Below are 21,901 nucleotides of genomic sequence, written 5' to 3' on the forward strand. Positions count from 1 at the left end.
AACACACAATAGCAACAGAGCAGAGACAGAATAAATCAAGAAAGCAGTCAGTGGAAGCTGACAGTGTCTGTGTGTAGCAGGCTTAGCAGAGTCAGACCTGCACGAGGTTGGTTCAGCACAGGGGACAGGATAGGGGTGAGAGTACAAACAGCTGAGGGCACAGACAGCTGGCTGGAAACCTGAGCACCTCCGAGGGGGAATTAACCCCTTCCGGGCAGGATGAGGCAACAGGAGGCTACAAGTACCGACTACCACCAACTGATACCTTTCAGTTCTCACTTTAGAGGCTGCACAAAACCATTCTGCTCCTGTAACAGACCGAGACTCTCGTTCTGGTACCATTATTCAAAGATGGCTCACAAGGTCATCGTGTTCGGTTTTTTTTCCCCTGTACTGCACTGTTCGGTGGAGAAAGGAACATCTGCTCTTGCTTAGAAGTCGTCTCGCTACAGAGGTCCAACAAGAGCAGAGTTTGGCTTCAGAAGGTGCAGCCCGTTTGATCAGTCTGCTCTAAACCTGTGTGGCAACTCCAGTGTCCTAAAGGCCACCATCTGTGTGGCCTACATACAGCGATTCCACTGACCTACTGCTTTGTTTGACCATCGCCGTGTGTCTTCCGTTTGACCTGCTAGTCTATAAACGCCAGTGCATTGTAAACACAGAACACCGTGCTGTAATGCATTCTGTCAGACCTGAGGAGCAGAGAGGATCATCTTTGTGAATTAGTCAAAACCTGGAGTCCACACCCCCCTCCCTCATGTCTTGTCCACCCCCCTGCTGGAACAACAAATCATTCCAGATAAGAAAAAAGTAAACCACTATCCTCCCAATGCAGCCATTTTGATCATCAAAAGTCATTTCTAAGCAAAATCATATCCAACTTTATGCATTTCTAGGTTTTTAATTTGAAGAATGAGCGACTTTTTGGTGATTCATATACTTTTGAGCTTTTAACAGGATGCCATATAAATGATCACAGAATTCTTATGGCAGTTTTTACATCGATCTGTATCAGCTCCAGAGGAAATGGTTGAAAGTTTTACAAACTTGTGTTTTTGTAAGTTTCAGCCCACCTTACCTTTTTATCATCTCTCATTTCAAGCCTCAGCTCTGCTCAACACACTCAAATCCAAGCACGCCGCTTTTGTTTAAAATCAGATACCAAAACGTTGTAAATGACGTCACAACTTTATAGTTGTGCGATCGGAGGGCTGAGTCATCTGGAATAAGCAATGAATCCTCTGCACAGTGATGTTCTCCACTGAGAGCGTCCTCCTTAACCAGCCATGCAATCCATTTTACAAGACGGAGACGCTATTCCAACTCCAGAAACGGACATCTGAAGTTTACTGCGTTCTGTTCAGATTACAGTGATCAGGAGACAGATATCAGTAAACAAACTTCACGGGAACAATCTTACCGACACACTCAAAACATGTTCTTGTAACGCTTCGTGACTTTCAATACGCCGGTTTCTGTATCTTTGCGCGGTTGTTTAATGTTCTGTATATTGAAAAGGAATATAAAAACCCTCCTAATACTAACAGACAAGGACATAGTTTTAAAGAAGGAAAATCAAAGAGGGTCAATAAAAAGAGACAAACACAAATGATTTCCTATTCACGAGGGATTGGTCATTTCAAATTAAAGGTGACAACTGGCAGGTTACGGCAGTGTAAGTTAGAGAGCCCATTGTGTGGTTTACTGGTGGCTGGCCCTCATCTAATCTCCCATTTGCTGGCTCCCATCTCCCAGTCTGTCACCCTGCCAGCAACATGGAATTTGCAGCTCCATTTGGGACTGCTAAAAAAGGCAAGGCAGCCCAAGTGGAGGAGGTGCAGCCAATGGTGGCTGACCTGTCCAGTTGCTTGCTGTAAAATAAGGGGGAAGAAGTGGGGGGGTTGGGGGTGCGTGACATAACGCCGCCTTCCTCCCTCTCCAACACAGCTAACATGCTCCGTGCGCATTTATTAATGTGCAATATAGTGAATAATGAAGTTGTTCAATCTGTCATTCATCCAGCACCAAACTGCAGGGGGACAGACATGGCAGCAGTTGCTCAGGACAAAGGCCTCCGTCTGAAAGTTTCCCGGTTGCTTTTACTTGGCAAAAGGCACTAATGACAGAGCAACAGATAAACTTCAGCAGGATTTTAACAGCAATGACACTGAGAGCCCGAGCAGAGGGGAGGATGGAGGGAGAGGGATGAAGTAGGGGAGGAAAGGACAGAGAAAGTGAGGGAGGGATGAGGGGAAAACCAGAAGAGACTGACACTGAGAATTCAGCTAAGATAGATGTTTTAAGCAAGCATGAGTTGTGGGATTTGCTATCCCCATCCAAAAATAACCCCAAAAGCATAAAAACATCTGTACTGTAGGCATGTCTAGTAATAGGAATCAGCTATAAACAATCCAGGCGTCTGTTGAAGGATGTAGTGAAGGCACAATAAGCAACGGACCCTCTCTGATAGCGTTTTCTCATGCATCCTATATAGCCTTCATCCTACCTCATTCACCTCTATTTTTGACATTACATTTCCCAGAATTCCTTTCAACAGCCCTCAGAGAACAGTCTTGAAACCTCGCCTTCAGCTGTTGGTTTTGCGTCTACAGGCAGAGCAGTAACAACAGAGCTGTGAGGATTTGCCACACATCAAACAAGTCACACACTTCAATCTCAACGCGTTATCTTAAGATCCTTTTGTGGTCAATTAAAGGCACTTTAACGAACCGATTCTGCCCCGTGTGACAGCTGAAAGTGCATGTCGACTGATGCGTCTACAGCCAGCTCATTTTAGTGAAAGGTTCAAGAGAGATTTCCGGGGCAGCTTACCTTGATTTCAACATAAAACAACTCAGATGGAAAGATTGACAACAAGAAGCTAATGATTACTGCCGGATGTAGGAAAGACCAGGAAAGGGAACTGTTAATAATTTAGCAGACAACTTATCTGAAACTAGTTTCTGTCAAGCTACTGCGTCCATGATGTTGAACAACGCAGGGCGCGCTTGTCAGCCGAGTATCTAAGAAGATTCATGTTTCCCTACATACAGCTGGAAACCAATAACCTTCCACACCGTTACAGCTCTTGACAAAATTCTCCTACCAGAACCTCCAAAGCGCATAAATTAACATTGCCTTTCAGGAGTGCCCTTACAGATAAGCAAAATATTCTATGCAAACAGCACCAAATCATGTCTACTGCACTTATTGTCCAAGTCAAAAAGTTCTCCACTCCACTCCTATCCCCCTCCCCACCCCAACAGCCACTGCTAACCTTGAGTTGTTTAGACTAGCTTGGACTGTATGCATGACATACTACTCTCATATTGGATAGTGTCCAGATGTTGCAGATGTAGCAACCACACAGTGAACCGACTGCAGTCAAACTACTCCAATTAAATCTATTCACCTGCCACGTCCGAGCCATAAAAGCTCGGTTCGTAGCGTGGATCACACGGGCATCACTGCACGCCACCTAAACAGATGCCACGTGAAAGGGGGCCCAAAACTATTGCTCAAAGGTTTCCATTCCACGCGCTCATATCTGCATCCATACCTCCCCTCCATATCACTAAATGAGAGGTTGTGGGGGTGGGTGGGGTGGGGGTGAAATCACAGGACTCCAAAGACAGCTGCAGCTTATAAGGAATGTGAGGGGCCTCAGCCAAGACTGCAGGCAGGGAAACCATACCATATATGGCAACAGAGGCAGAATCTAATTTTTTATCAATGAGCAGAGCGGGCATGAGAGTGGCTTAACATGCAAAGGTTGATCTTCCATCCTTGACGAAGTATGGTCCGCGTTAGTTAGCGCCTGTAAAAACAGCATGCGGGCAAATGGGCCTGCGAGTGTCCATCTTCAAAGGGCCAAGCTTAAGCTGTGTAAACAGTCGGGGGAATCTCGGCCCGCAGCACGTGATTGCACAAAGGTGTGAACAGTGAAGTGTGTCTACGGAGAAATTTATTGCTTTATCACATTTTCAGATAGTTAAAAAATAATAAACCACTTGCAGTGATATGTGGGGGGGGGGAGAAGGACACAAACCCGCAGGTTTCTCGTGGGATGAGAACACGCCGCACTATCAGCTAAAAAAAATAAAAAATAAAAATATTACTTTTAGAAGAGATTCAGATTCAGTTCAGCAGTTTTATTCCACCTTTTGAGTAAAATTCCAAGATTTGTGAAGGTACCAGCTCTGTTTAAGAATCTTAAAGTGTGATCCTCGAACATAAGACAGCTCCATCCCAAAATCCAACATAAACAGCCAAGGCCTCCGTGTAGCAGGCTGCATGTTTCTCCTGCTAACACAGCCCAGACCTGCAGTGATTTATCTTTAGGGGTGCTGTGAGGTTTCCATGGGTGAGAGGTCAGATAGGTAACGTGTGGACGACTCCCTTCAGAGGAGAGGGATCACTGTCCTCATCTTATCTGGCTCCCCCTTTAGTTTTTACTCCTTTGAGGGTCTACGGAGACCTTTTAGTGTCAATAAAAAATACAATTCAAATAAAAAAAAATTGTTTCAGAAGCTGAAAACAAGCTTAAAGCAGCAAGCTCTCATCATACGGACAAAAGCTAAAAACTGTTAACGATGGGATTTTTTTGTTTTTTCTACAGCTGCTTGTTGGTTTGATTTATTTGCTCTCCTTGTATGCTGGCCTTTTCTGGCAAGATTTTCCCAATATATTCATTAGTGACTCTCTCCAGTGCTTTATCAGTCCTTTTCAAGACTCATTCTGCAATTCATGACTCCATTAGAGAGCAGACAGAGGGTGAGTCACAGGGAGAGGAGATGGAGAACCATTGTTGCTGATCACAGAGGAGATGCACTGAATTAAGAGCAATCAATTATAGGGTTTCACTGCAGCAGCCTTAACACTATCTTTCCAAAGACACCAATTTTGTGCTTAATTTTCAGCGTGACCACTTCTTGTTCTCACCTTTGTGTCACCCATGCTCTCTGACTCAGACACCTGGTAGGTGAGGTCCGTCTCCTCGAAGCCCGTGGCGCTCATTCGCTGGTCCATGGAAGGGTCGGAGCGTGGTGGCGAGTCTGGCGAGTTGAGGCATGTTTGGATCAGTGCTTTGCCCGTTTCGCTGGTGATCATGGGCTGCAGTTTTCGAGTGGCGAAGGTGTACACGTGGCCCGTTTCACTGGCCACAAGCAGCAGAACCTGGGTCCCCGTCAGGGTGGACAGCTCATAGGCCTGGCAAGAGACAAATAATAACATGTAACCATCAGGTCAAGACATCAAAGATAACAGTTGACCAAATCAGGTTTGCCTTCACAGAACTCACAAATGAATTTTAACCCGAGGAAGGAATGTAAGAGATTCCCCAACATGGACCCGTGGAAAAAAAAAAAAAAAAGGCAAGAAAACATTAGAACCTATAAATACTCCTGTAGTGACCTGTGACGTATTCCACAAATGAAACTAAAATAACAGAAGATAAGGCTCCCAGAATAGAGAGTGTGATATAGCTGAGAGACAGCGAAGGGCCTGCTTCCAAAGGCGGGGGGGTATAACACCCCTGAGGACAGAGGGCATGAGGAATCGTTCTTAAGGCAGAGGTAGCTGGCTGTAAAATGTAAGGCGTCCGTCTCAATCTGCTGCCTTGTCATTCATTACACAGCAGGCAGATCCTCACACTCAAAACTCCCCACTGTGAAGGCAAGGTGCACCAAAATCCAACTCAATCCAACACACACACACACACACACACACACAACCAAACACATCCCGATGCTGCACTCGGAGTGAACTCCTGAGAAAGCCTTTTGATCGAGATGACTCATCAGTTATGTGGAGGACGCTTCTGGTGCTGTGAAGGCACAGTGCCATTACCATCACCTTGGCGCGCACACAATATAGCGGAGGCTTGCTGACAGATGTGCCATTGTCAGCTGGAGAGCAATACTCTGTCAGACAGGGCGAGCAGCAGATGAATAACACTCAAATTAAGGGATTTTATTGAGCAGTAATAGAACCATATATTCTCCCAAGTCTTCTTCCCCATGCTCTCAGTTCTTGATTTTGACCATCAGTTCAGTCCTAACTTGCTGGGTACTTGCAGGCTTAAACCAGTGCTACATTGCACCCGTTTCACTAGAAACATGTAAGTATGTTGAGCTTTTCTAGAGATTTAAGGAGTTTCTGGCTTTTTGCACAGTTCACCTCACTGAGTGTTAACGCAGCCTTACTACACAGCTCCACTCGTCCTCCTCTTCTGACATCTCCCTTTATTAACTTAACACCAGCTACAGCGAGGTCTCTAACAACACTCGTGTTTGGCCAGCTTCCAAGACAGAGAAGGACTAATTTGTCAGCTTGAGTCTCCTATATGGCAGCACAAACCAGGCCTCCACAATGCTTTAATAAGTTTCCTTGCTCTGCTGAATTTCACATGATTATTGATGGCTGCAGGTGTGGTGCGGTTGCACTGGTGTCTGAATGCAATTGGCTCCTCTGCCACACTAAATATCTCAGTCGAGCCCGTTTATCAAATCACAATAAAGAAAAAGGGGGAACTTTCAAAAACCAAAGCGTGTTTATCTTGAAAAATTCCACAAGAAAACAATCTACTTGTACTTATTTGTTGTGGTCCGTCGTACTGTTTACCTGCTTTTAGCCATCAGCTACAAACTGAGTCCTAAAAGAAGACTGATGCTCATTTAAATCTCTTTAAAAGGGGCCATATTACGCTGGAAAGGGTTTCTATAAAGAAAGCCTTTCTAGTTGATAAAATGAAGCCTTTCAGAGGTATGAGAAATACCTTAAAGAGGAGGTTTATAGCAGAGAATAGAAATCTCTTCTAGTAAACAGCAGAGATACAGTTAGCAATCTGCTAATTAACACAATGTGGGCTCTTTAAAAACATCTAGCCTACAGCCATGACCGAGAGCAAAGCCTCCACTTTACATGAAAAGATGGGTTCAATAACCATGGTTTTATAAAGCAACTTGAAGGAATTTTAAGTGCTGATTTATTCATTGGCAGAAATTTTCAACCAGTCTAATGATTGGTTAATTCTCGCTCCGGCTTCTGAAAGAGCTTCTCAAACTGATTAGGTGATCAGCGGGGGTTTATATAAAAATTGCAAATTGAGTTTCACACGGTGGTTTGGACAAAAATAATAAAAAAAATAAAAAAAAAAAGACTATCTGAAGATATCTTCTTCGGCTTTGGGAAACTTTGGGGCAATTAGTCCTCCGGCGACATGACAAGTCATGTGGTAAAAGAAAAGAAAGGAAAAATGTACCTGAAAATACAGTTACCCCCAAAGTAACATTTGAGGTCAATGAATTTACACCGCAACATCTCATAACGGACACATCCCAGGTGTAAACAATGAAAATCACAGTGGAGCCAGTTTTAGAGTCTCTGCATTATGCGAGATGGCTATTGTGCTCCGCTTCCTGGTGCACCTAAATGGAATGGGCCCCATTGTTAATGTCATTAACTACACCTGCGCTTCTCCTGCAGTGAAAAGTTAAAATGTCTGCTGGAAAAAGCAGAAACAAGAAAAAAACCCTTCAAGACACAAACACATAACTGAGGTAAGAATGTATACTACGCAAGTATTTGCAGCCACATAACCCAAAACGTATATCGAGGGGGGGGGGGACTTACAGGCCTCCTCTTTGCCCACTGCACCCTTCCAAATGAAGCTGGGTTCATCCTAGACTGAGACCAAACTACTATGAATCTTCCCACTCCACCCACCTGTCAATTCTATGTGATGGCTGGCACAGTGTGGGCAACGTTTTCAAAAATCTCCATCCCCTCATTGTGTCAAATAGTGTTCATGTTGCCAAGAGCCTACATAAAGACACCTCAGTTTCCACGACAACAGTCTGGGATACATAAGAAAAAAAAAAAAAAAAAGTGAGAGAGAAACACAGCAGAGTACACAGTGCAAGAAACACAGGGACAACTGAAAATTCTTTCGACCGCAATAAAGCACAGCTTATAAGTCTTTGTGGTTAAAAGAAAAAAAAAAGTGGCCAAATCTACTGTACAGTGCAATAACCGCACTGCTTGTGGTCAACAGATGACCCGATTTCCTGATGATCAACTTTTCATGAGTCTCTGCAAAATAAGAGACGGTTTAATAGGTCAGCGAACGTGTGGGCGTGTTGTATACTTCCCAAGAAGTATTGCTCTGCATCTAGTGGACCGTAAGAGATGGAACCACGACTACCAAGAAGCAGGTTCTGGCAGCCAGACTCGGCGAAGTAAACTGAAACCAAGTCGAGTCATCACCGAGGCTGGTTGCCTGCGTCAAGATGTACAGCGCCATAATGCTCGCGCAGACAGTCCCCAGCTTCTGTTTGAGAGCTCTCCTGCCATCCTCTGATCCGTTTCCCTGGGGTTTAGTCAGCTGTTGGCACACAGAGCCCACTGCTGCTCACTGCCACATGGCTGCCGCCTGGAAGCAGGGAGGGAAGAGGGGAACAGCCTGCGTGCACCGATGACCACAGAGGGGAACTTTCTTGCAATAGTTGCAGGCTGGTCAGCAAGCAAACCAAGTTGTGCTGCAGGGGTATGTGCGTAAGAATGAGTGTCAGTTTATCTGGAAATCTGTGTGTGCGGGTGATAGACAGGAGGGGGTGGGGGGGTGAGCATGGTCACAAATAGAACTGTCATTTGCTCAAGTCTATTTACAGCCCAATTGCCTGTCATGAATGTCATGACTTCCTCACAACCACTGAGTCACTTTGTGCCACAACTGTTTTGCCCCAGTTTAATGAAAAGTGAGACTGGACATTAGCCTGGTCAGTGGTACAAATGATCATGTTTACCCACCATTTAAAAATGGTTTTGTCTTTATGAGGGTTATTATAGCCAATTCCACATGCACCCCCCCCCCCCCCCCCCCCAATGTTTTGATTTTTTATGTTATTATGGTGCTTCGTTGTCACTGTTAACTCTATGAGTTACTACCCGAGTACAAAGTACATTGTAGTTTATCTATTCAATCAACAAATAAGAGAGACTCAAATGTTGCTGTAGCTCCAGAGGCGTCACCTGACTCACCTTTTTCATGATGCCCGTCTTCCTCTTGCTGAAAGTGGTGTACCGTCTCAACTTGTTGTCAATGAATTCCATCTTTATCTTTACGCGGCCACGTGTCTTCTTCCCCGGCTTTGCCCCGGCGACTCCCCCGGACACCATGGCGTAACCTCCGGCAGGGACTCCAACCTCCTGCCCCGTCACCGCAGCTTCCATCTCCCCCCTCTCTCGCTTCACACCTCTCCTGCTGTCCCCGAGTGAACCCACTGGGTCATCATCATCGCCGGAGTCAGAGTCATTATCCGAGCCGCTGCACAGTGGAGCATTCTCGCGGTCCGGGTCGAACCGGGCACCGTGGGGCAACACAACTCCAGTGTTTAACCCCACCATGTTTCCTTGGACGGCGGTGTGTAGAGGATTCACTCCGGTGCCGTTCCCCGGTCTGCCGCCTCTCGGACCCCCTGGACCATTTGCACCCAGCATCCCGACAGCGTCCCTCTCACCCTGCCGCCCTGCAGCACCGGCGCCTTCCCCGACCCCCGGTAAAGCTTGCACTCCTCGAATCAAAACGGGACGAATCCCGCTTCCGACAACCCCCGAACCGTGTCCTGTAGTACCCCTGCCTGATGCTGACCCGTTTCCAGATTGTGCCGAACCAGCCTGGCTGGGCAACATTATATTTACTGGACCGAGTTTCTAAACGCCAGCCAAAAAAGCTGAAGCGTGCTGCGTCGCGAGTGGCTTATAAAACGCATACACGCCTGGGCCACAGAATGTAAACAAACCGGGCCAGTTCACGCTTTGGAGACTCCGGGAAATTACCGATAAAAACTTTCAAAAGTGATGCTGCCCCCAGGACCCGTCAACCCCGGCTCAGTTTGGTTCATCCTCCTCCTCTATTTCCAAAACTCCGAGCACTTTCTCAAAAAGGAAAGCGCGAAGAGCGTCCTCAATGTGCCTACGCCACGTCACATAGTCCGCATCGTGAACCAAAAATAACGCTAATGTCGGTCTGTTGGTACATACATACTCATCATAACTTAATTTCTGTTGCAATATTTCTTTCTTCATGGATCAGAAAAGCATAAAAACACCATATTTTTTAACAGTTTATGCGACAGCGGAGTAATATCACAACCGAGGAACTACTTCCCTCCTTATAAAGAGCTACAACGTTTCCTTATTTGGTGCGGTCTCTCCTTATTTGGTGAGTCACAGCGTCGCCTATCGATTGGCTGAGGATTATCTGAATAGTGCTGTCATTGGTCGATAAGGAACACTCATTAGAATAAATACCAAAATGGTTGCGCTAATGTCAACGTCACCGTGAAAACGCAAGGGACCAAAATAATAATAATAAAAAAAAAAAGTCCACATTTTTATTTCCCAAAGGTGATACCAAGTCATATCACAAAACATGTTCCTCTTAAGCTTAAATACCGAAATTCATTGCTAGGGTAAACTTTAAGGCTGGCGTTTTGTACAGGACTGTTACTGCAGAAAATAGCTTACTTTTAGGTAGATGTGCAAACGGCAAGGTTCAGTTCTGATCAGTTCTACAGGAAAAGCATGACATTTTTTGTTATCATCATTACTTAGCAACTGCAACACCATATTTTAGATCGAGTAAGAAACTGTTTTAGTTTTTTTTTTTTTGCTCAGAAACTTGTATAAAAGTTACAATCAACACGTTATTGTGTCACATAATTACTCAGCTTTTGCAACGGGACTTTCCACAGCAGAGGAAGCAGAAAAAGCTCATGCGTTTCCAATATTATTAGTTATGTCAGTGCTTTACTTTAGGTGTCCTTAAAGGTCCTGACATGTCAGCCAGCATGCACAACACCAGGACAATTACACAAGCTGTCAGTTGAATTCAGACATTATTGATTTGCCTGTTGAAACATTTCACTGCGTCTTCAGGGAACCAAGGCCTGTTACATCTGTCAGTGATCTACATGATCCAGTAAACCCCTCTCGCTACTTCCAATAGGCAAGTTATGACAAATCCCAAATATCACAGTCTTTGAAATTGGTTTCACACCTAAGATTTGCTGGAACGTTACCAGGGTGCATTTATTAAAGGGTGCAGTCTTTCATTACCACGAGAGCTGGTAAAAAGTTAGTGTATTAGGGGTGAAAAGACATTATGGCTGTAGGACATTAACTGGAATAACAATACTAAACTAATTAAAAGCTGTTAATCCTCATTATATCTTAACATTGCAATATTTCCAAAGTACAGCGAATATCACCTTAGTAGCCATTTACTTGTACTAAGTGCAGCCTCTTTATTCATCATTATATAGTTACAGCAGACCGGCAAGCTCCCACATAGATCTCTATACAGGCTAAACTCGCACAGAGTTCACATGAGGAGAAAGGATGATCCCGGGAGAGCTGAGAGGAAAAAAAAAAAAAACAACAACACAAAAACACATTTAAATTTGGTTGTTCAATTAAAGAAAAAGTCCCATTTTATCCGATTAAAGGGGAGCATTTTCACAAATGTGAAAATTATTTTTGATGTACTAAAGGTAATGCCATCGTTTGCGATTGACAAGCTCGAAGGGTGACGTTTAATACAGAGGAGATACACCACCACCAAGTGGCAAATTAGGGTACTTTTTGGACTGCTGCGACACAGGGTTGCATGTCTAATCCAAGTGCTGTGCACTTGCAGGGTTTAAATATTAACTTGCAGGGACTTGTGTAAGACAGGTAGTCCACATCAGGCAACATATGATCACATTTGCCATTTTGAACCAACTCTAACAGGTAATGCGGCTGCAGACAGAAGCTGTCATGCAGCTTGTCAGTTATTTTTGCATTTTAGTTGGAAAAACTTGATGGAGTAAATGTAATGTGTCAAAGCAGACAGACGCCTCATCTAATTTTCATGTTGATACTAAAAAAAAAAAAGATGGGTTTTAAAATGGTCCCCATTTGCTACTGCATCGCTCAATAAAGTTGGACTGCGAAGCCCATTCTTTGTAATTTAGCAAGGGAAAATTGGTCCAAGAGGAGTTTTTAAACCAAACAAAAGGTGGACAAAATATACATGAATTAAAAGGAGACTGAATTTGCCACCGATGGCAAACCGCAGTATTAATCACAACACATTGGGTAAAAACACTGTGAACCTTTATTGACAGCAGCATGGATACTTTTGAATATATCTGTGATTACGGTGAACATTTGCTGAAGCAGATTAAAAACAAAAGGAGGTGTAGGTGTGAGTGCCTAGCATTCATAAAAACAAAACATTACACTAAAACCATATAAAAAAAACAAAGTTTATAAACAAAGGCCATTGCATTCGATTAGATAATGTAAAAAAAGGGAACTTATTAGGACAATCCTTCATTTACCAGGCACTTAAATGAGTACTGGTGACCTGCAGTCACTCTTTTGACCTCCTCTGTACGTAGCGTTAGCATACTCAGCTGGGTCACAGGCTGAATGCACACCGAGATGGACCGCGAGAACAAATACATAGCATGACTACCTCACAGAAGTACCTTTCTATTATAAACATAGTTAAAACAAAACAGGACCTTCATCATAAATAAACAGGCACCTGTGTGTCCCTCTACACAACATGACAGAAATAAAGAGGGAGATTCTTTTAAGTGAAGTTAGTGCATGGCTTCTACATTATGTACACATTGCCCGGTGTGATGGTCCACTTAGCAAAACGGCACGTAACATTTGGACCAGGACAGAAATTGTGATTGGACCTCTGAGGACATTACATCTTGCAGGTTAAACTTGATGATAGGCTGAATCCCTGCAACTTAGTCGACATGATGATGTTATTATGGTGTGTGTTCTCACCCATGGGTAGACACAAATAAGCACCGCAAGGTTAATACAAAAACAAAAAAAAACATTGATAAAAAAAGATATAAAGTCCACACTGGCACAATTTCATCCATTCATTATTCTCCTTGGCTGTGAATCTTTTTACACGTTGTTCCTGAAGTCTTACCACAACATGGTTTAGTTTGATCGTGTCCGCAAATCACAAGAGTAACAGTCGACAAACCTTCATGCAAATCTCGTTCCACTTCTTGCTTGAATTTAAACTGGAGCACGGAAATAGCTCAGTGCACACAAACGCGCACACTTAAGCAGGGACAGTGATGGCCGGGTATCGCCTCAAGGGTAACAGAAGCAGGTGAAAAATGAAGCCGACTAAATTTCAAATTGAAGCAAACCAGGTAAAATAATCTCACTTAACGCGCTCTTTTGAGTGGTTGACGTCTGGAAAGCCTTCCACTTTCTCCTCAATATTCTCTCTGCTTTTGAGAGAAAACACAGAGGAGATGAACAGAACCTTACATTTCAGCGGTTCCCTCCCCTGATTGGAGCAGGTGAGAGCGCTGTGCCCATCGTGCCCACAGAGCGGTTGTGTGTGTGATGGGGTAGAGGCACTGAGGTTGCGAGGCTCCGTGAAACAAAGCGTCTTGGAGAAAGAGGGTCGGGCAGGGTCACAGTGGAACCGCATACAGACTGGAGAGGCTGATTGTCCATGCTGCGGCTAAGGCGAAACTCCTGGCGCTGCTCACACAAAGCCGTTCCGTTCACACAAATATGAGTGCCTTTCCACTTGATATAGCAAAAGAAGTCTCATCCACACTCGGAATTGAAATTAAAAAAAAAATAATAAAAAAAAAGTGTTTTTTCTTCAGCCCTCTTCCCTGAAATGTGTAAGACTAATAATCCAGCATCTCTGTCTTTACTTAGGGGGAAGGGGGGTTCGGTAAAAGTTCCACTCTGTCGTGGGTCATCATCTCAGACTTTGCTGTCAGAAGGCAGCTCCCCCAGAGCGTGGACGATGTCAGTGAAAGAGGGGCGCTCCTTTAGTCCAAGTGCCCAGCAGCGGACCATGAGCTTGTAGATTTTGGAGGGGCATCCGTCCGGAACGGGGAGCTTCAGCTTACCCGTCTTCAGCCCTGCGAGAAAAAGGGTCATTTAACCAGATCAAAGACATCATGATGGCATTTTTTCAGGCAAATATAAAGACCAACAGGCACATTTGTCCCCCCTCATCCTGCTTTTTGTGTAATGAATCAAAACCCACGATGCTCACCTTCCAGCACCTCATCATCATTGAGTTTGCTATATGGCATTTCCCCGTGACTGAACACTTCCCACATCAGTACTCCAAAGGCCCATACGTCAGACTTGGTGGAGAAGTCGTCCTCAAACACAGACTCTGTGGGGAGCCAGCGCAGCGGGATCCACGCCTGTCTGTAGTGGTAGTACTCACTACAAATGGAAACATCTGACATTAGCCAAAGAAAACCTACTCAGAGTGTTCATTTTGTTCTGGTGTTGATGATTTAAGTGTGCTAATATTCTGAACAACAGCGGACCTGTTGTAGACGTCCTTGCTGAGGCTGAGTGAAGACAGTTTGACCCGCCTCTGACCGTTGATCAGACAGTTTCGGGCAGCAAGGTCTTTGTGAACGAAGCGGTGATTGGACAGATGCTCCATGCCGCGGGCCACCTGGGCACAGATGGAAACCTGGAGACAAAGAAAAAGCACATCTGTCAAACCAAAGCGACCTTGATGAAACAATTCAAACGTTGGAGGACATTCGGAGCACAGGATGCATTCAACACTTACTTTGGTCTTGGTGCTGAGAGGCTGAGACTTAACTTTGTCATCTTTGTTTTTGGAAATTCTCAAGAACTGCTTCAGATCTCCCTGCCATTAAAAAGAGCAAGAAGGATGATTGTACCAGGTAAAAAAAAAAAAAAAGAAAGAAAGAAGCAAAACAAGACATTTCTTAATAATGAATGAGTGTGCTTCTATTGCTGTGTGATTACCAGGTCATAGTACTCCAGAATCATGTAGTGCGGCTCCGCCTCCCTGCAGAGGCCCAACAGGCGCACCACGTTGGCGTGACTGAGCTTGGCGAACATTTCAGCTTCACGGCGGAAGTCCAGCTGCAGCTGTTCATCTCTGGACTGCAGACTCTTCACCAGCACCACCGTCTCCTCCTCGCCCTCCTCGATACCTTTAGCTTTGGAGAGCAGCACCTCGCCAAACTCGCCTTTACCTGAGCAAACATGCAACAAGTTGGAACAGATCAAGATGCAGCCTCCAGATCAGCTGAGCTTCTGTTAAGTCTGAACACCAAGACATTCATTCTGGGTGAATGCATATTTGAAGAAAAAGAGTTGTGTAATGTCAGTTTACCTAAAGTAGTGATGGTTTGGAGGTTTGTGCGAGGGAAGTGGAGCTTATCGTTGGCGTGGCTGTGGCGTTTCTCCGTTGTTGTGATGGTACCCATGTTGGTGAGAGCCACCTCCTCCTGGATCTCAGCCGTGGTGTGGCCATTTTGTTGAACAGCATCTCCTGACGATACAAAACACGTGCATCATTGGATCGACAATCGCATGTCTTTAGGACAAACTAATATTTCTGCTCAGCGGAGTCTTTGGGGATTTTGCTTGTTATTTCTATACCCAGACTGAACACAAGATGGCAGCAAATATCCAAAACTAATCCACTTCCACACAGGATGACAAAACAAGCAAAAAAAAAAAAAAAAAAAAAAAAAAAAAAAGGGAACACGCTCGTGAATGATCTTCATCACACCATTAAGACACTCCATCTCAGGCTCCTCTCCATCCTGGCCCTTCTGCAGCCGCTTGGCGTTGCGTCTCTTTTTGCAGTAGAACATGAGTCCCAGCACCACGATGATGTAGGCCACAGCCGCTCCCACCGACAGGCCGATGGTTTGGATCATCTTGTATGGAGCCTTGTCTTCGTCTCCATCATGGAAATGCACTGGTTTGTCTGCTGGACACAGGCAGCATGTATGAACATGTAAAAGGTTAATTAACATGGTCAGCGATCTTTAACACATTTAAGTCCTTTAAAGTGCATATTCAACCACATTTTATTGTTGTCGGATATATTCTAAGACAATATGCAAACAATTTTAGACTGTTCGACAGCTGCTGAAAGACTTCTGTGCCATGCAGAAGCAAATACCAATCCCTCATCTGCTGTACAAATGAAAATGTTCTAGCGGTCGTGTTATTGCTCTGGTTTTGCTGGGCAGTGCCGTCACACAAACACCTGAATTCAAGGGTCTCCTCTAAAACTGAGCTTCAATACCGTCTTGCTACTTTCCGAGAAAACAAGTTAACATAGGGGAGTAGTGCGAGCGTGTGACTGATTTTCAGCTGTAGCCAGTAAACAATGAGCCTCAGAGTGTGAAGCTTTATTAGATCCCACGTCTGCCCAGTCCCATCACCCCAGTGACAGCCGTGGCGTCAGAAATGTGGCTGCGGTTATTAACCTGTCTCCATGGATGACAGGCAGAGTGAGGAGGCTTAATTGATGCCTTCGTTCTGCTCTTGTGATCGGGGCTTACACCCCATGTGTGCACCTTTGTGCCTCTTAAAAACCGAGCTTATGAGCATGTGCTAAACTCACCCACAACATACAGCTGAGCCACACGGTCTTTGATGCTGCAGCTGTTTCCGGCCACGCACGTGTACCTGCCCGTGTCATCTGTAGAGACGTCTGTGATCACCAGGGAGCCGTTGGGCATTTTCTGGAACCTGGAGGAAGCAGGAACAGCACAAATGAAGGTGGAGAAATGTCTTTTAACAGTTATCATTCTGGCCACAGTATTCAGCAATCAATTCCACCATCTTCTGGTAATGTTGAGAACACACTCACTTCTACTTGCTTAAGTTTATGACGATCGTTACAAGTCGGCTACTCACATACCAAAGATCAAAAAACAAAACAAAACAAAGGCTCTTCATTTCGGATGCAAGCGAGCACCCAAAGTTTAATCTAGTAAAAATATTTCACCTAAACAAACCTGTCATAAACTGCTTGTTTCAGATGTTCGGAACATCTCATCATGAACTACTGCGTGCTCGTGAGTTGGGTTAATAGCAAAACTGAAAGTCATATGTGCGACAAAGTAGAACAAAATGAGTGACTGTGACCCTTTTGGGACCAATTTTCAAGTTCAGGCGCACAATACTATATTTGCACAGCTTTAATGTACAATCAAAGGACAGATCAAACTACAACCGATCATTTAAGAAAGAAAACTGAGAGCACAATCTGTTGTCCCTCTGATCAAAACAAATAACACGCGTTGGATTTACCTCCTGTTCTTACTGATGTCCAGCGTCTTGTCTTTGGCCATCCAGTGGATGTGCGGGTCAGGGTCGCCGGTGGCCTGGCAGTGCAGGATGGCCGTGTGACCCTGGTACACGGTTGTATTGTCCGGCTCTACCTTAAATCGAATGTACACTGCATGTGCACATGGACACACAAGCAAGCAAAAGCTCGTTAATGCGAGGCCACAACTGATGGATATCATCTCCTTCAGAGACTTGTGATTGTGGTGACCGGTTAACAACCTCTCTGTTACACAGTGCACTTCATTAGAGGGCTGTAAAAAGGCCACAAAGAGCACAACAAATGCTGCTGGGTTTGACACTTCACGTGAATGAGAACTTATTGCTTTGTAATGAAACCACCACTGTGTGTACTCCAACCACAAGTGCTTTCAATGTGGGACTGTTGATTCATTTGGCAGCATCACCCAAGATTTCCTTCTTCCCGGCCTCGTGCGAGTGTCGATGCTTACCGGCCACAGTGAGGGTCACCAAGGCTGTGATCTTCCCCTGCAGGCTGTTGGAGGCGATGCAAGTGTAGTTGCCGGCGTCGCTGCGCGTGACTTTGGTGAAGTGGAGCTGACCGTTTCTCTGTTCCACGTGAGGGGGCAGCTCACCTCCGTCTATGGGGGGGGGGGGGGGGCAGACAGAGACATACGGGTACCAAGGGGAGTCAGGAGAGCCGTGTATGGATCTGCTTAAAGAATGTGTAATTAAGGCTTCTCTATTATCACTAATGCAGACGAAAGGGTAAAAGGATCTGCCATGATGAATCTTCCTCGCACCGTTTGTAGACTCTGTGCAGGTTTTAACATATTCTTGTGGAAACCGCATCTATCATCATAATGCTGTCGAAAGGGTGTAGACTGCTACCGCATTTCAGGTGAGACTTTGTTTAACAGCCATTCCTTATCTGATCCACAGCCCAGGGAAGCGAAGGTTAAGCCAGAGGTGTGCATACCTGCTTTGGTCCAGCGGATGGTGGGGATCTCTCTGCCTTTCGCAGAGCACTGGATAGTGATCTCCTTATCCAGCTCCAGGCATTGGGAAGACTGGGGGGTCGGCGTGAATTTCAGCTTCTCTGAAATACAAGTCAAAACACAGCGCTCACACACATTACACATGTGGTTAAGACATGGGGCGGGGGCATGGGGGCAAGTCCAAGCCTCTTTTGTGCAACTCGCCCTACAGATAAAAATGACACTGAGCTGATGCAAAAATCATGGCTCACATAATCATGTATTTGGGGAAATGTGGCTTTACACAAGCACACATCTGATTACTGTAAATACTGAGGTCTATCAGACGCCGAGATCTTATAAACAGAAAAACAGCCCAGACAACAGTGTGACATGTCGGGCCATCTAACGCAGAAAGATGCTGCAGACAGGAATTCATCACACAGATAAAAAGGTGTAAAAACGGAGGATAGAATACAGCTGCCATGTATGAGTCACATGCAACACCTCTGTGGGTGTTCTGCAGGACACCCACATACACAACACAAACCTCTATTTTAGGAACCGCGCACACACACACACACACACACACACACACACACACACACACACACACACACAAAAACAAAGGCCCTCAGGCATGACCGCATTTGTTCCTTTATTTTTCCTCAGCTCTGTATTAATCATCATGGTTTCGGTCATGTCGCTGTATTGTTTGTCTGGGCAGAGATTTCTAATAGAAGCAGAGTAAGGAAAGTATGATTTTCTGTATGTATTGACCAACAGAGCAGACCCCCTCCCAGCTTACCGAGCACAGTAACTCTAGCCAGGCCATACAGTCGGCCGCCTGCATTTTTGGTTTCACAGCCGTACTTGTGAGCGTCGTACACCTCCACGTTGTTGATCCTGAGGCTGCCGTTAGGGAATAACTTAAAACGAGAGTCCTGGTGGGGAGGAACAAATAAATAAATAAAAAATCCTGTCTTTCAAGTGAATTCTTTCACATCATAAAATACTTGGTGAGTTTAGAGACGCAAGATGAAAGAAGTGCGAGTGCTGGCAAACCTCAGGTGTGATTGTGATGTTGTTGCGGAGCCAGGTGACCTCAGGCGGAGGGTTGGCCTGGGCCTGACAGTGGAGGTAACCGGGTTTACCTTCTTCTAAACTGCTGTCCTGAGGTCTGGTCACCCACACTGGAGAAGCTGTGGACACACACAAACAAACAAACAGAGTGAACGTAACTGTCAGCTGTAACACGGCTGTAACACGGCACATAACACAGCTGTCCCTTGAAGGAACACATTAAGTGTTGATTAGTAAAGCCCTTTGGTCTGTCTAAATATGGACACCATAAATAATCTCTGTATCTGGCAGATGGTCCCAGTTTTGCCGTTATGCTCCTGGAATTAGTGAGCGCAACGTAAGGGAAAGCAGCTATATTTGACGTATGCTGTAACTTTGCCGTTCGTGGTTCGCGGGCGTATTTTCGCAGCTCACGCTCAAACAGGGGAAAGCGTTTGATTTTGACCACTTTGAGGGTTGCAGTGGGTGGAACCGTACTAAAGCACTATGAGGCCCATTCTTGGTGAGGTCCGTGGGTTCCAGACCTCAGACAGTCATTGCCTCCAAAAAAGTCTCGACAAAATATTGAGAATAAAATAAGAAAAATAGTAAAATAATTAACAATAAAAGCTAAAAGCGTAAAAAAAAAAAAAAAAAAAGTTTAAGGGGTTGAATAATAAAGGGTTAATGATCTGGACTTTTACCGCAACACCTTGATTCTTTGTTTTTTCAGATATTTTGTTGAGAAGGCGTCACAATTGGCAGTTGAGCATAGAGGAGCTCACGTTGTGTTTTCACCAAACCTAACACCATTATGGCCAAATCTCTCCAGTGATCTCGTCTGTCTAAAAGACAATGTTGAAAAACAAGCCATACTTGTTCAGTCTTTTTGCAAATGTACCGTCAGAAACTTTAACTTTTAACATCAGCCTGCGGGGGGGTGAGATGTAACTTTTTTTTTTGCTTCGTCCCCCTCTGGGTATTTCAGGGTCTGACCTGAAGGTGAACTTGCTCAGACGTCCACTACTAAGATGATTGGCGACTGACTCAAAGGTTTTCCACTTGGTGTAATTGGTTTTTCTCACTGTAGAATGATGGATGGTTTGGAAATGCTCTTACAACCCTTTCCTGATTGATGGGCAGCAACAATTGCTTCTCTAAGATCATTGCTAACATCCTTCTTCCTTGGTATTGGGTTAACACACCTGAATGCTCCAGGTGCCAAAACTTCTGCTTTTATAGAGGTGCTCACACTTGCTGAAGATGAATTATGTAGAATTATGCTAACAGACATTTTCTGAGCTTGCACGACTAAATCCAGTCTCAGTAAAAGCCAGTGTATTTAGTGCATGACATTTCTGTTTTGTCTGTTTAAAGGGGCAGTTCCTTACATTTGGGTCTCAGAAGAGACATTAAAAAGCCTGCATTTTTAACACGATCCTCTGTGAATCCTATGAGCACAGATAATCAGGGCTACATAGAAAACCGTCTCAATGCGTTTTCACTTGTCAAATGGTCCGTGTGTGACTTACTGGCCACAGTGAACGTGACTTCCTGCGTCCTGCGTCCAGCCTTGTTCTGGGCCACACAGGTGTAGGTGCCTGAATCCCCCTCCTCCGTTGGACTGAAAATCAAATTCCGTCCGTCTTGGTAAACCCTGCCCTCCTCAGGCACCCGCTGACCTTCTCTCTCCCACCAAACCTCGGGGTCAGGCCTGCCGCGCGGGGGGTAACAGGACACCCGCTGAAGGGTGTCAGCCGTGAACACCTTCGACATCTTGGGCACCATGTCGTCAATTTCTGTGGTGGAGAGCAAGCGCACAGAAGTAATTCTCAGCGTTAAGCAGCTATTTAAATGCTGGAATTTATTTCCATTTAATCATCAGTTTGTATTCAAACCCAATGAAGTATTTTAAATTTGATCCCCAAGCACATTTAATTCCAACCCACAGTTCTGATAACGCATTTCTTGTCTTGTTAGGATAAGTCCTCTGATGTGAGGCGCAGGCAGGAGCAATTTAGAGATAAAAGTGCACAGTAGGCCAACTGAGAATGTAGGTGGTACTTAGTGTGGGAATTAACTCTGGCCAATTTGGTCATACCAAAACCAGCAGCCCCTACACAGAAAGTGGAACAGGATCCATGTCACAAAGGCTCACAAGACCTCCCACCACCGTGAGCTTTAATGCCCTGTGTCCTAAATGGAAGTCATTAATACTTGATCGGCCAACAGTGGCTCGGACTTTCTCCGTGTCCAAATCTAAATCAATTAATGGAAACAATTGAAAACATGCATTTTTCAGCAGATGAAAGAGAAGCCGAGTGGCCACTAGAAGGAGGGCAGAGAAACAAATGAGGTGGAGCTCTGATAGGCTGTTCAAGCTTGTCCCTAAATACTGAATTCTACTGTGACACAATCCCCTATAATGCCTGCAGGGATTACCATCAGATTAAATGAATTAAGGTATTTAAATGGAGCCGTGGTTCACTGGGTTAAAACTGCAGATAGAGCTGTACGTTGTTGATCCCAAACCTTTGGGGGAAAGGGGCTGTTCGAGAGGAATTAGGTAATCGGGACATTGAAAAGTATAGAACTTCCAGCCCTAAGCTTATTCAGGATATTTGGCTTGCGTGCACTTGCATTTCAGAATGCTAGCCAATTAGTGAGATGAGACGATACTACAGCCTGTTGTCGTTTTA

At 44.9% G+C, this 21,901-nt stretch overlaps 2 protein-coding genes across 8 annotated transcripts in view; both read right to left on the reverse strand.

Annotated features, from left to right (window-relative positions):
* srfb (serum response factor b) overlaps positions 1-9,943 on the reverse strand; it is a 21,290-nt gene extending 11,347 nt beyond the window's left edge. For 2 of the 5 annotated variants that reach the window (XM_075475978.1, XM_075475987.1), the window contains exons 1-2: positions 9,040-9,942; positions 4,942-5,208 (exon numbers count right to left, since the gene is read on the reverse strand). In XM_075475978.1, coding sequence (XP_075332093.1) covers positions 4,942-5,208; positions 9,040-9,690 — 918 coding nt within the window. In that variant the 5' untranslated portion in view covers positions 9,691-9,942. Of the gene's footprint in view, positions 1-4,941; positions 5,209-9,039 lie in introns of all 5 variants that reach the window. The other 3 variants (XM_075476004.1, XM_075475970.1, XM_075475995.1) reach the window with 2 other exon arrangements.
* A 2,199-nt stretch (positions 9,944-12,142) lies between these two features.
* The window catches only part of ptk7b (protein tyrosine kinase 7b), a 62,778-nt gene continuing 53,019 nt past the window's right edge, over positions 12,143-21,901 (reverse strand). For 2 of the 3 annotated variants that reach the window (XM_075476024.1, XM_075476017.1), the window contains exons 8-21: positions 20,735-21,001; positions 19,206-19,342; positions 18,949-19,084; positions 18,143-18,262; positions 17,655-17,804; positions 17,167-17,314; positions 16,475-16,602; positions 15,629-15,832; positions 15,227-15,385; positions 14,854-15,086; positions 14,651-14,731; positions 14,397-14,548; positions 14,111-14,289; positions 12,143-13,973 (exon numbers count right to left, since the gene is read on the reverse strand). In XM_075476024.1, coding sequence (XP_075332139.1) covers positions 13,813-13,973; positions 14,111-14,289; positions 14,397-14,548; positions 14,651-14,731; positions 14,854-15,086; positions 15,227-15,385; positions 15,629-15,832; positions 16,475-16,602; positions 17,167-17,314; positions 17,655-17,804; positions 18,143-18,262; positions 18,949-19,084; positions 19,206-19,342; positions 20,735-21,001 — 2,255 coding nt within the window. In that variant the 3' untranslated portion in view covers positions 12,143-13,812. The remainder of the gene's footprint in view (positions 13,974-14,110; positions 14,290-14,396; positions 14,549-14,650; positions 14,732-14,853; positions 15,087-15,226; positions 15,386-15,628; positions 15,833-16,474; positions 16,603-17,166; positions 17,315-17,654; positions 17,805-18,142; positions 18,263-18,948; positions 19,085-19,205; positions 19,343-20,734; positions 21,002-21,901) is intronic. The other variant, XM_075476033.1, reaches the window with a different exon arrangement.

Source organism: Odontesthes bonariensis, chromosome 2 (assembly GCF_027942865.1).
Source record: "Odontesthes bonariensis isolate fOdoBon6 chromosome 2, fOdoBon6.hap1, whole genome shotgun sequence".
Taxonomy (NCBI): Eukaryota; Metazoa; Chordata; class Actinopteri; order Atheriniformes; family Atherinopsidae; genus Odontesthes; species Odontesthes bonariensis.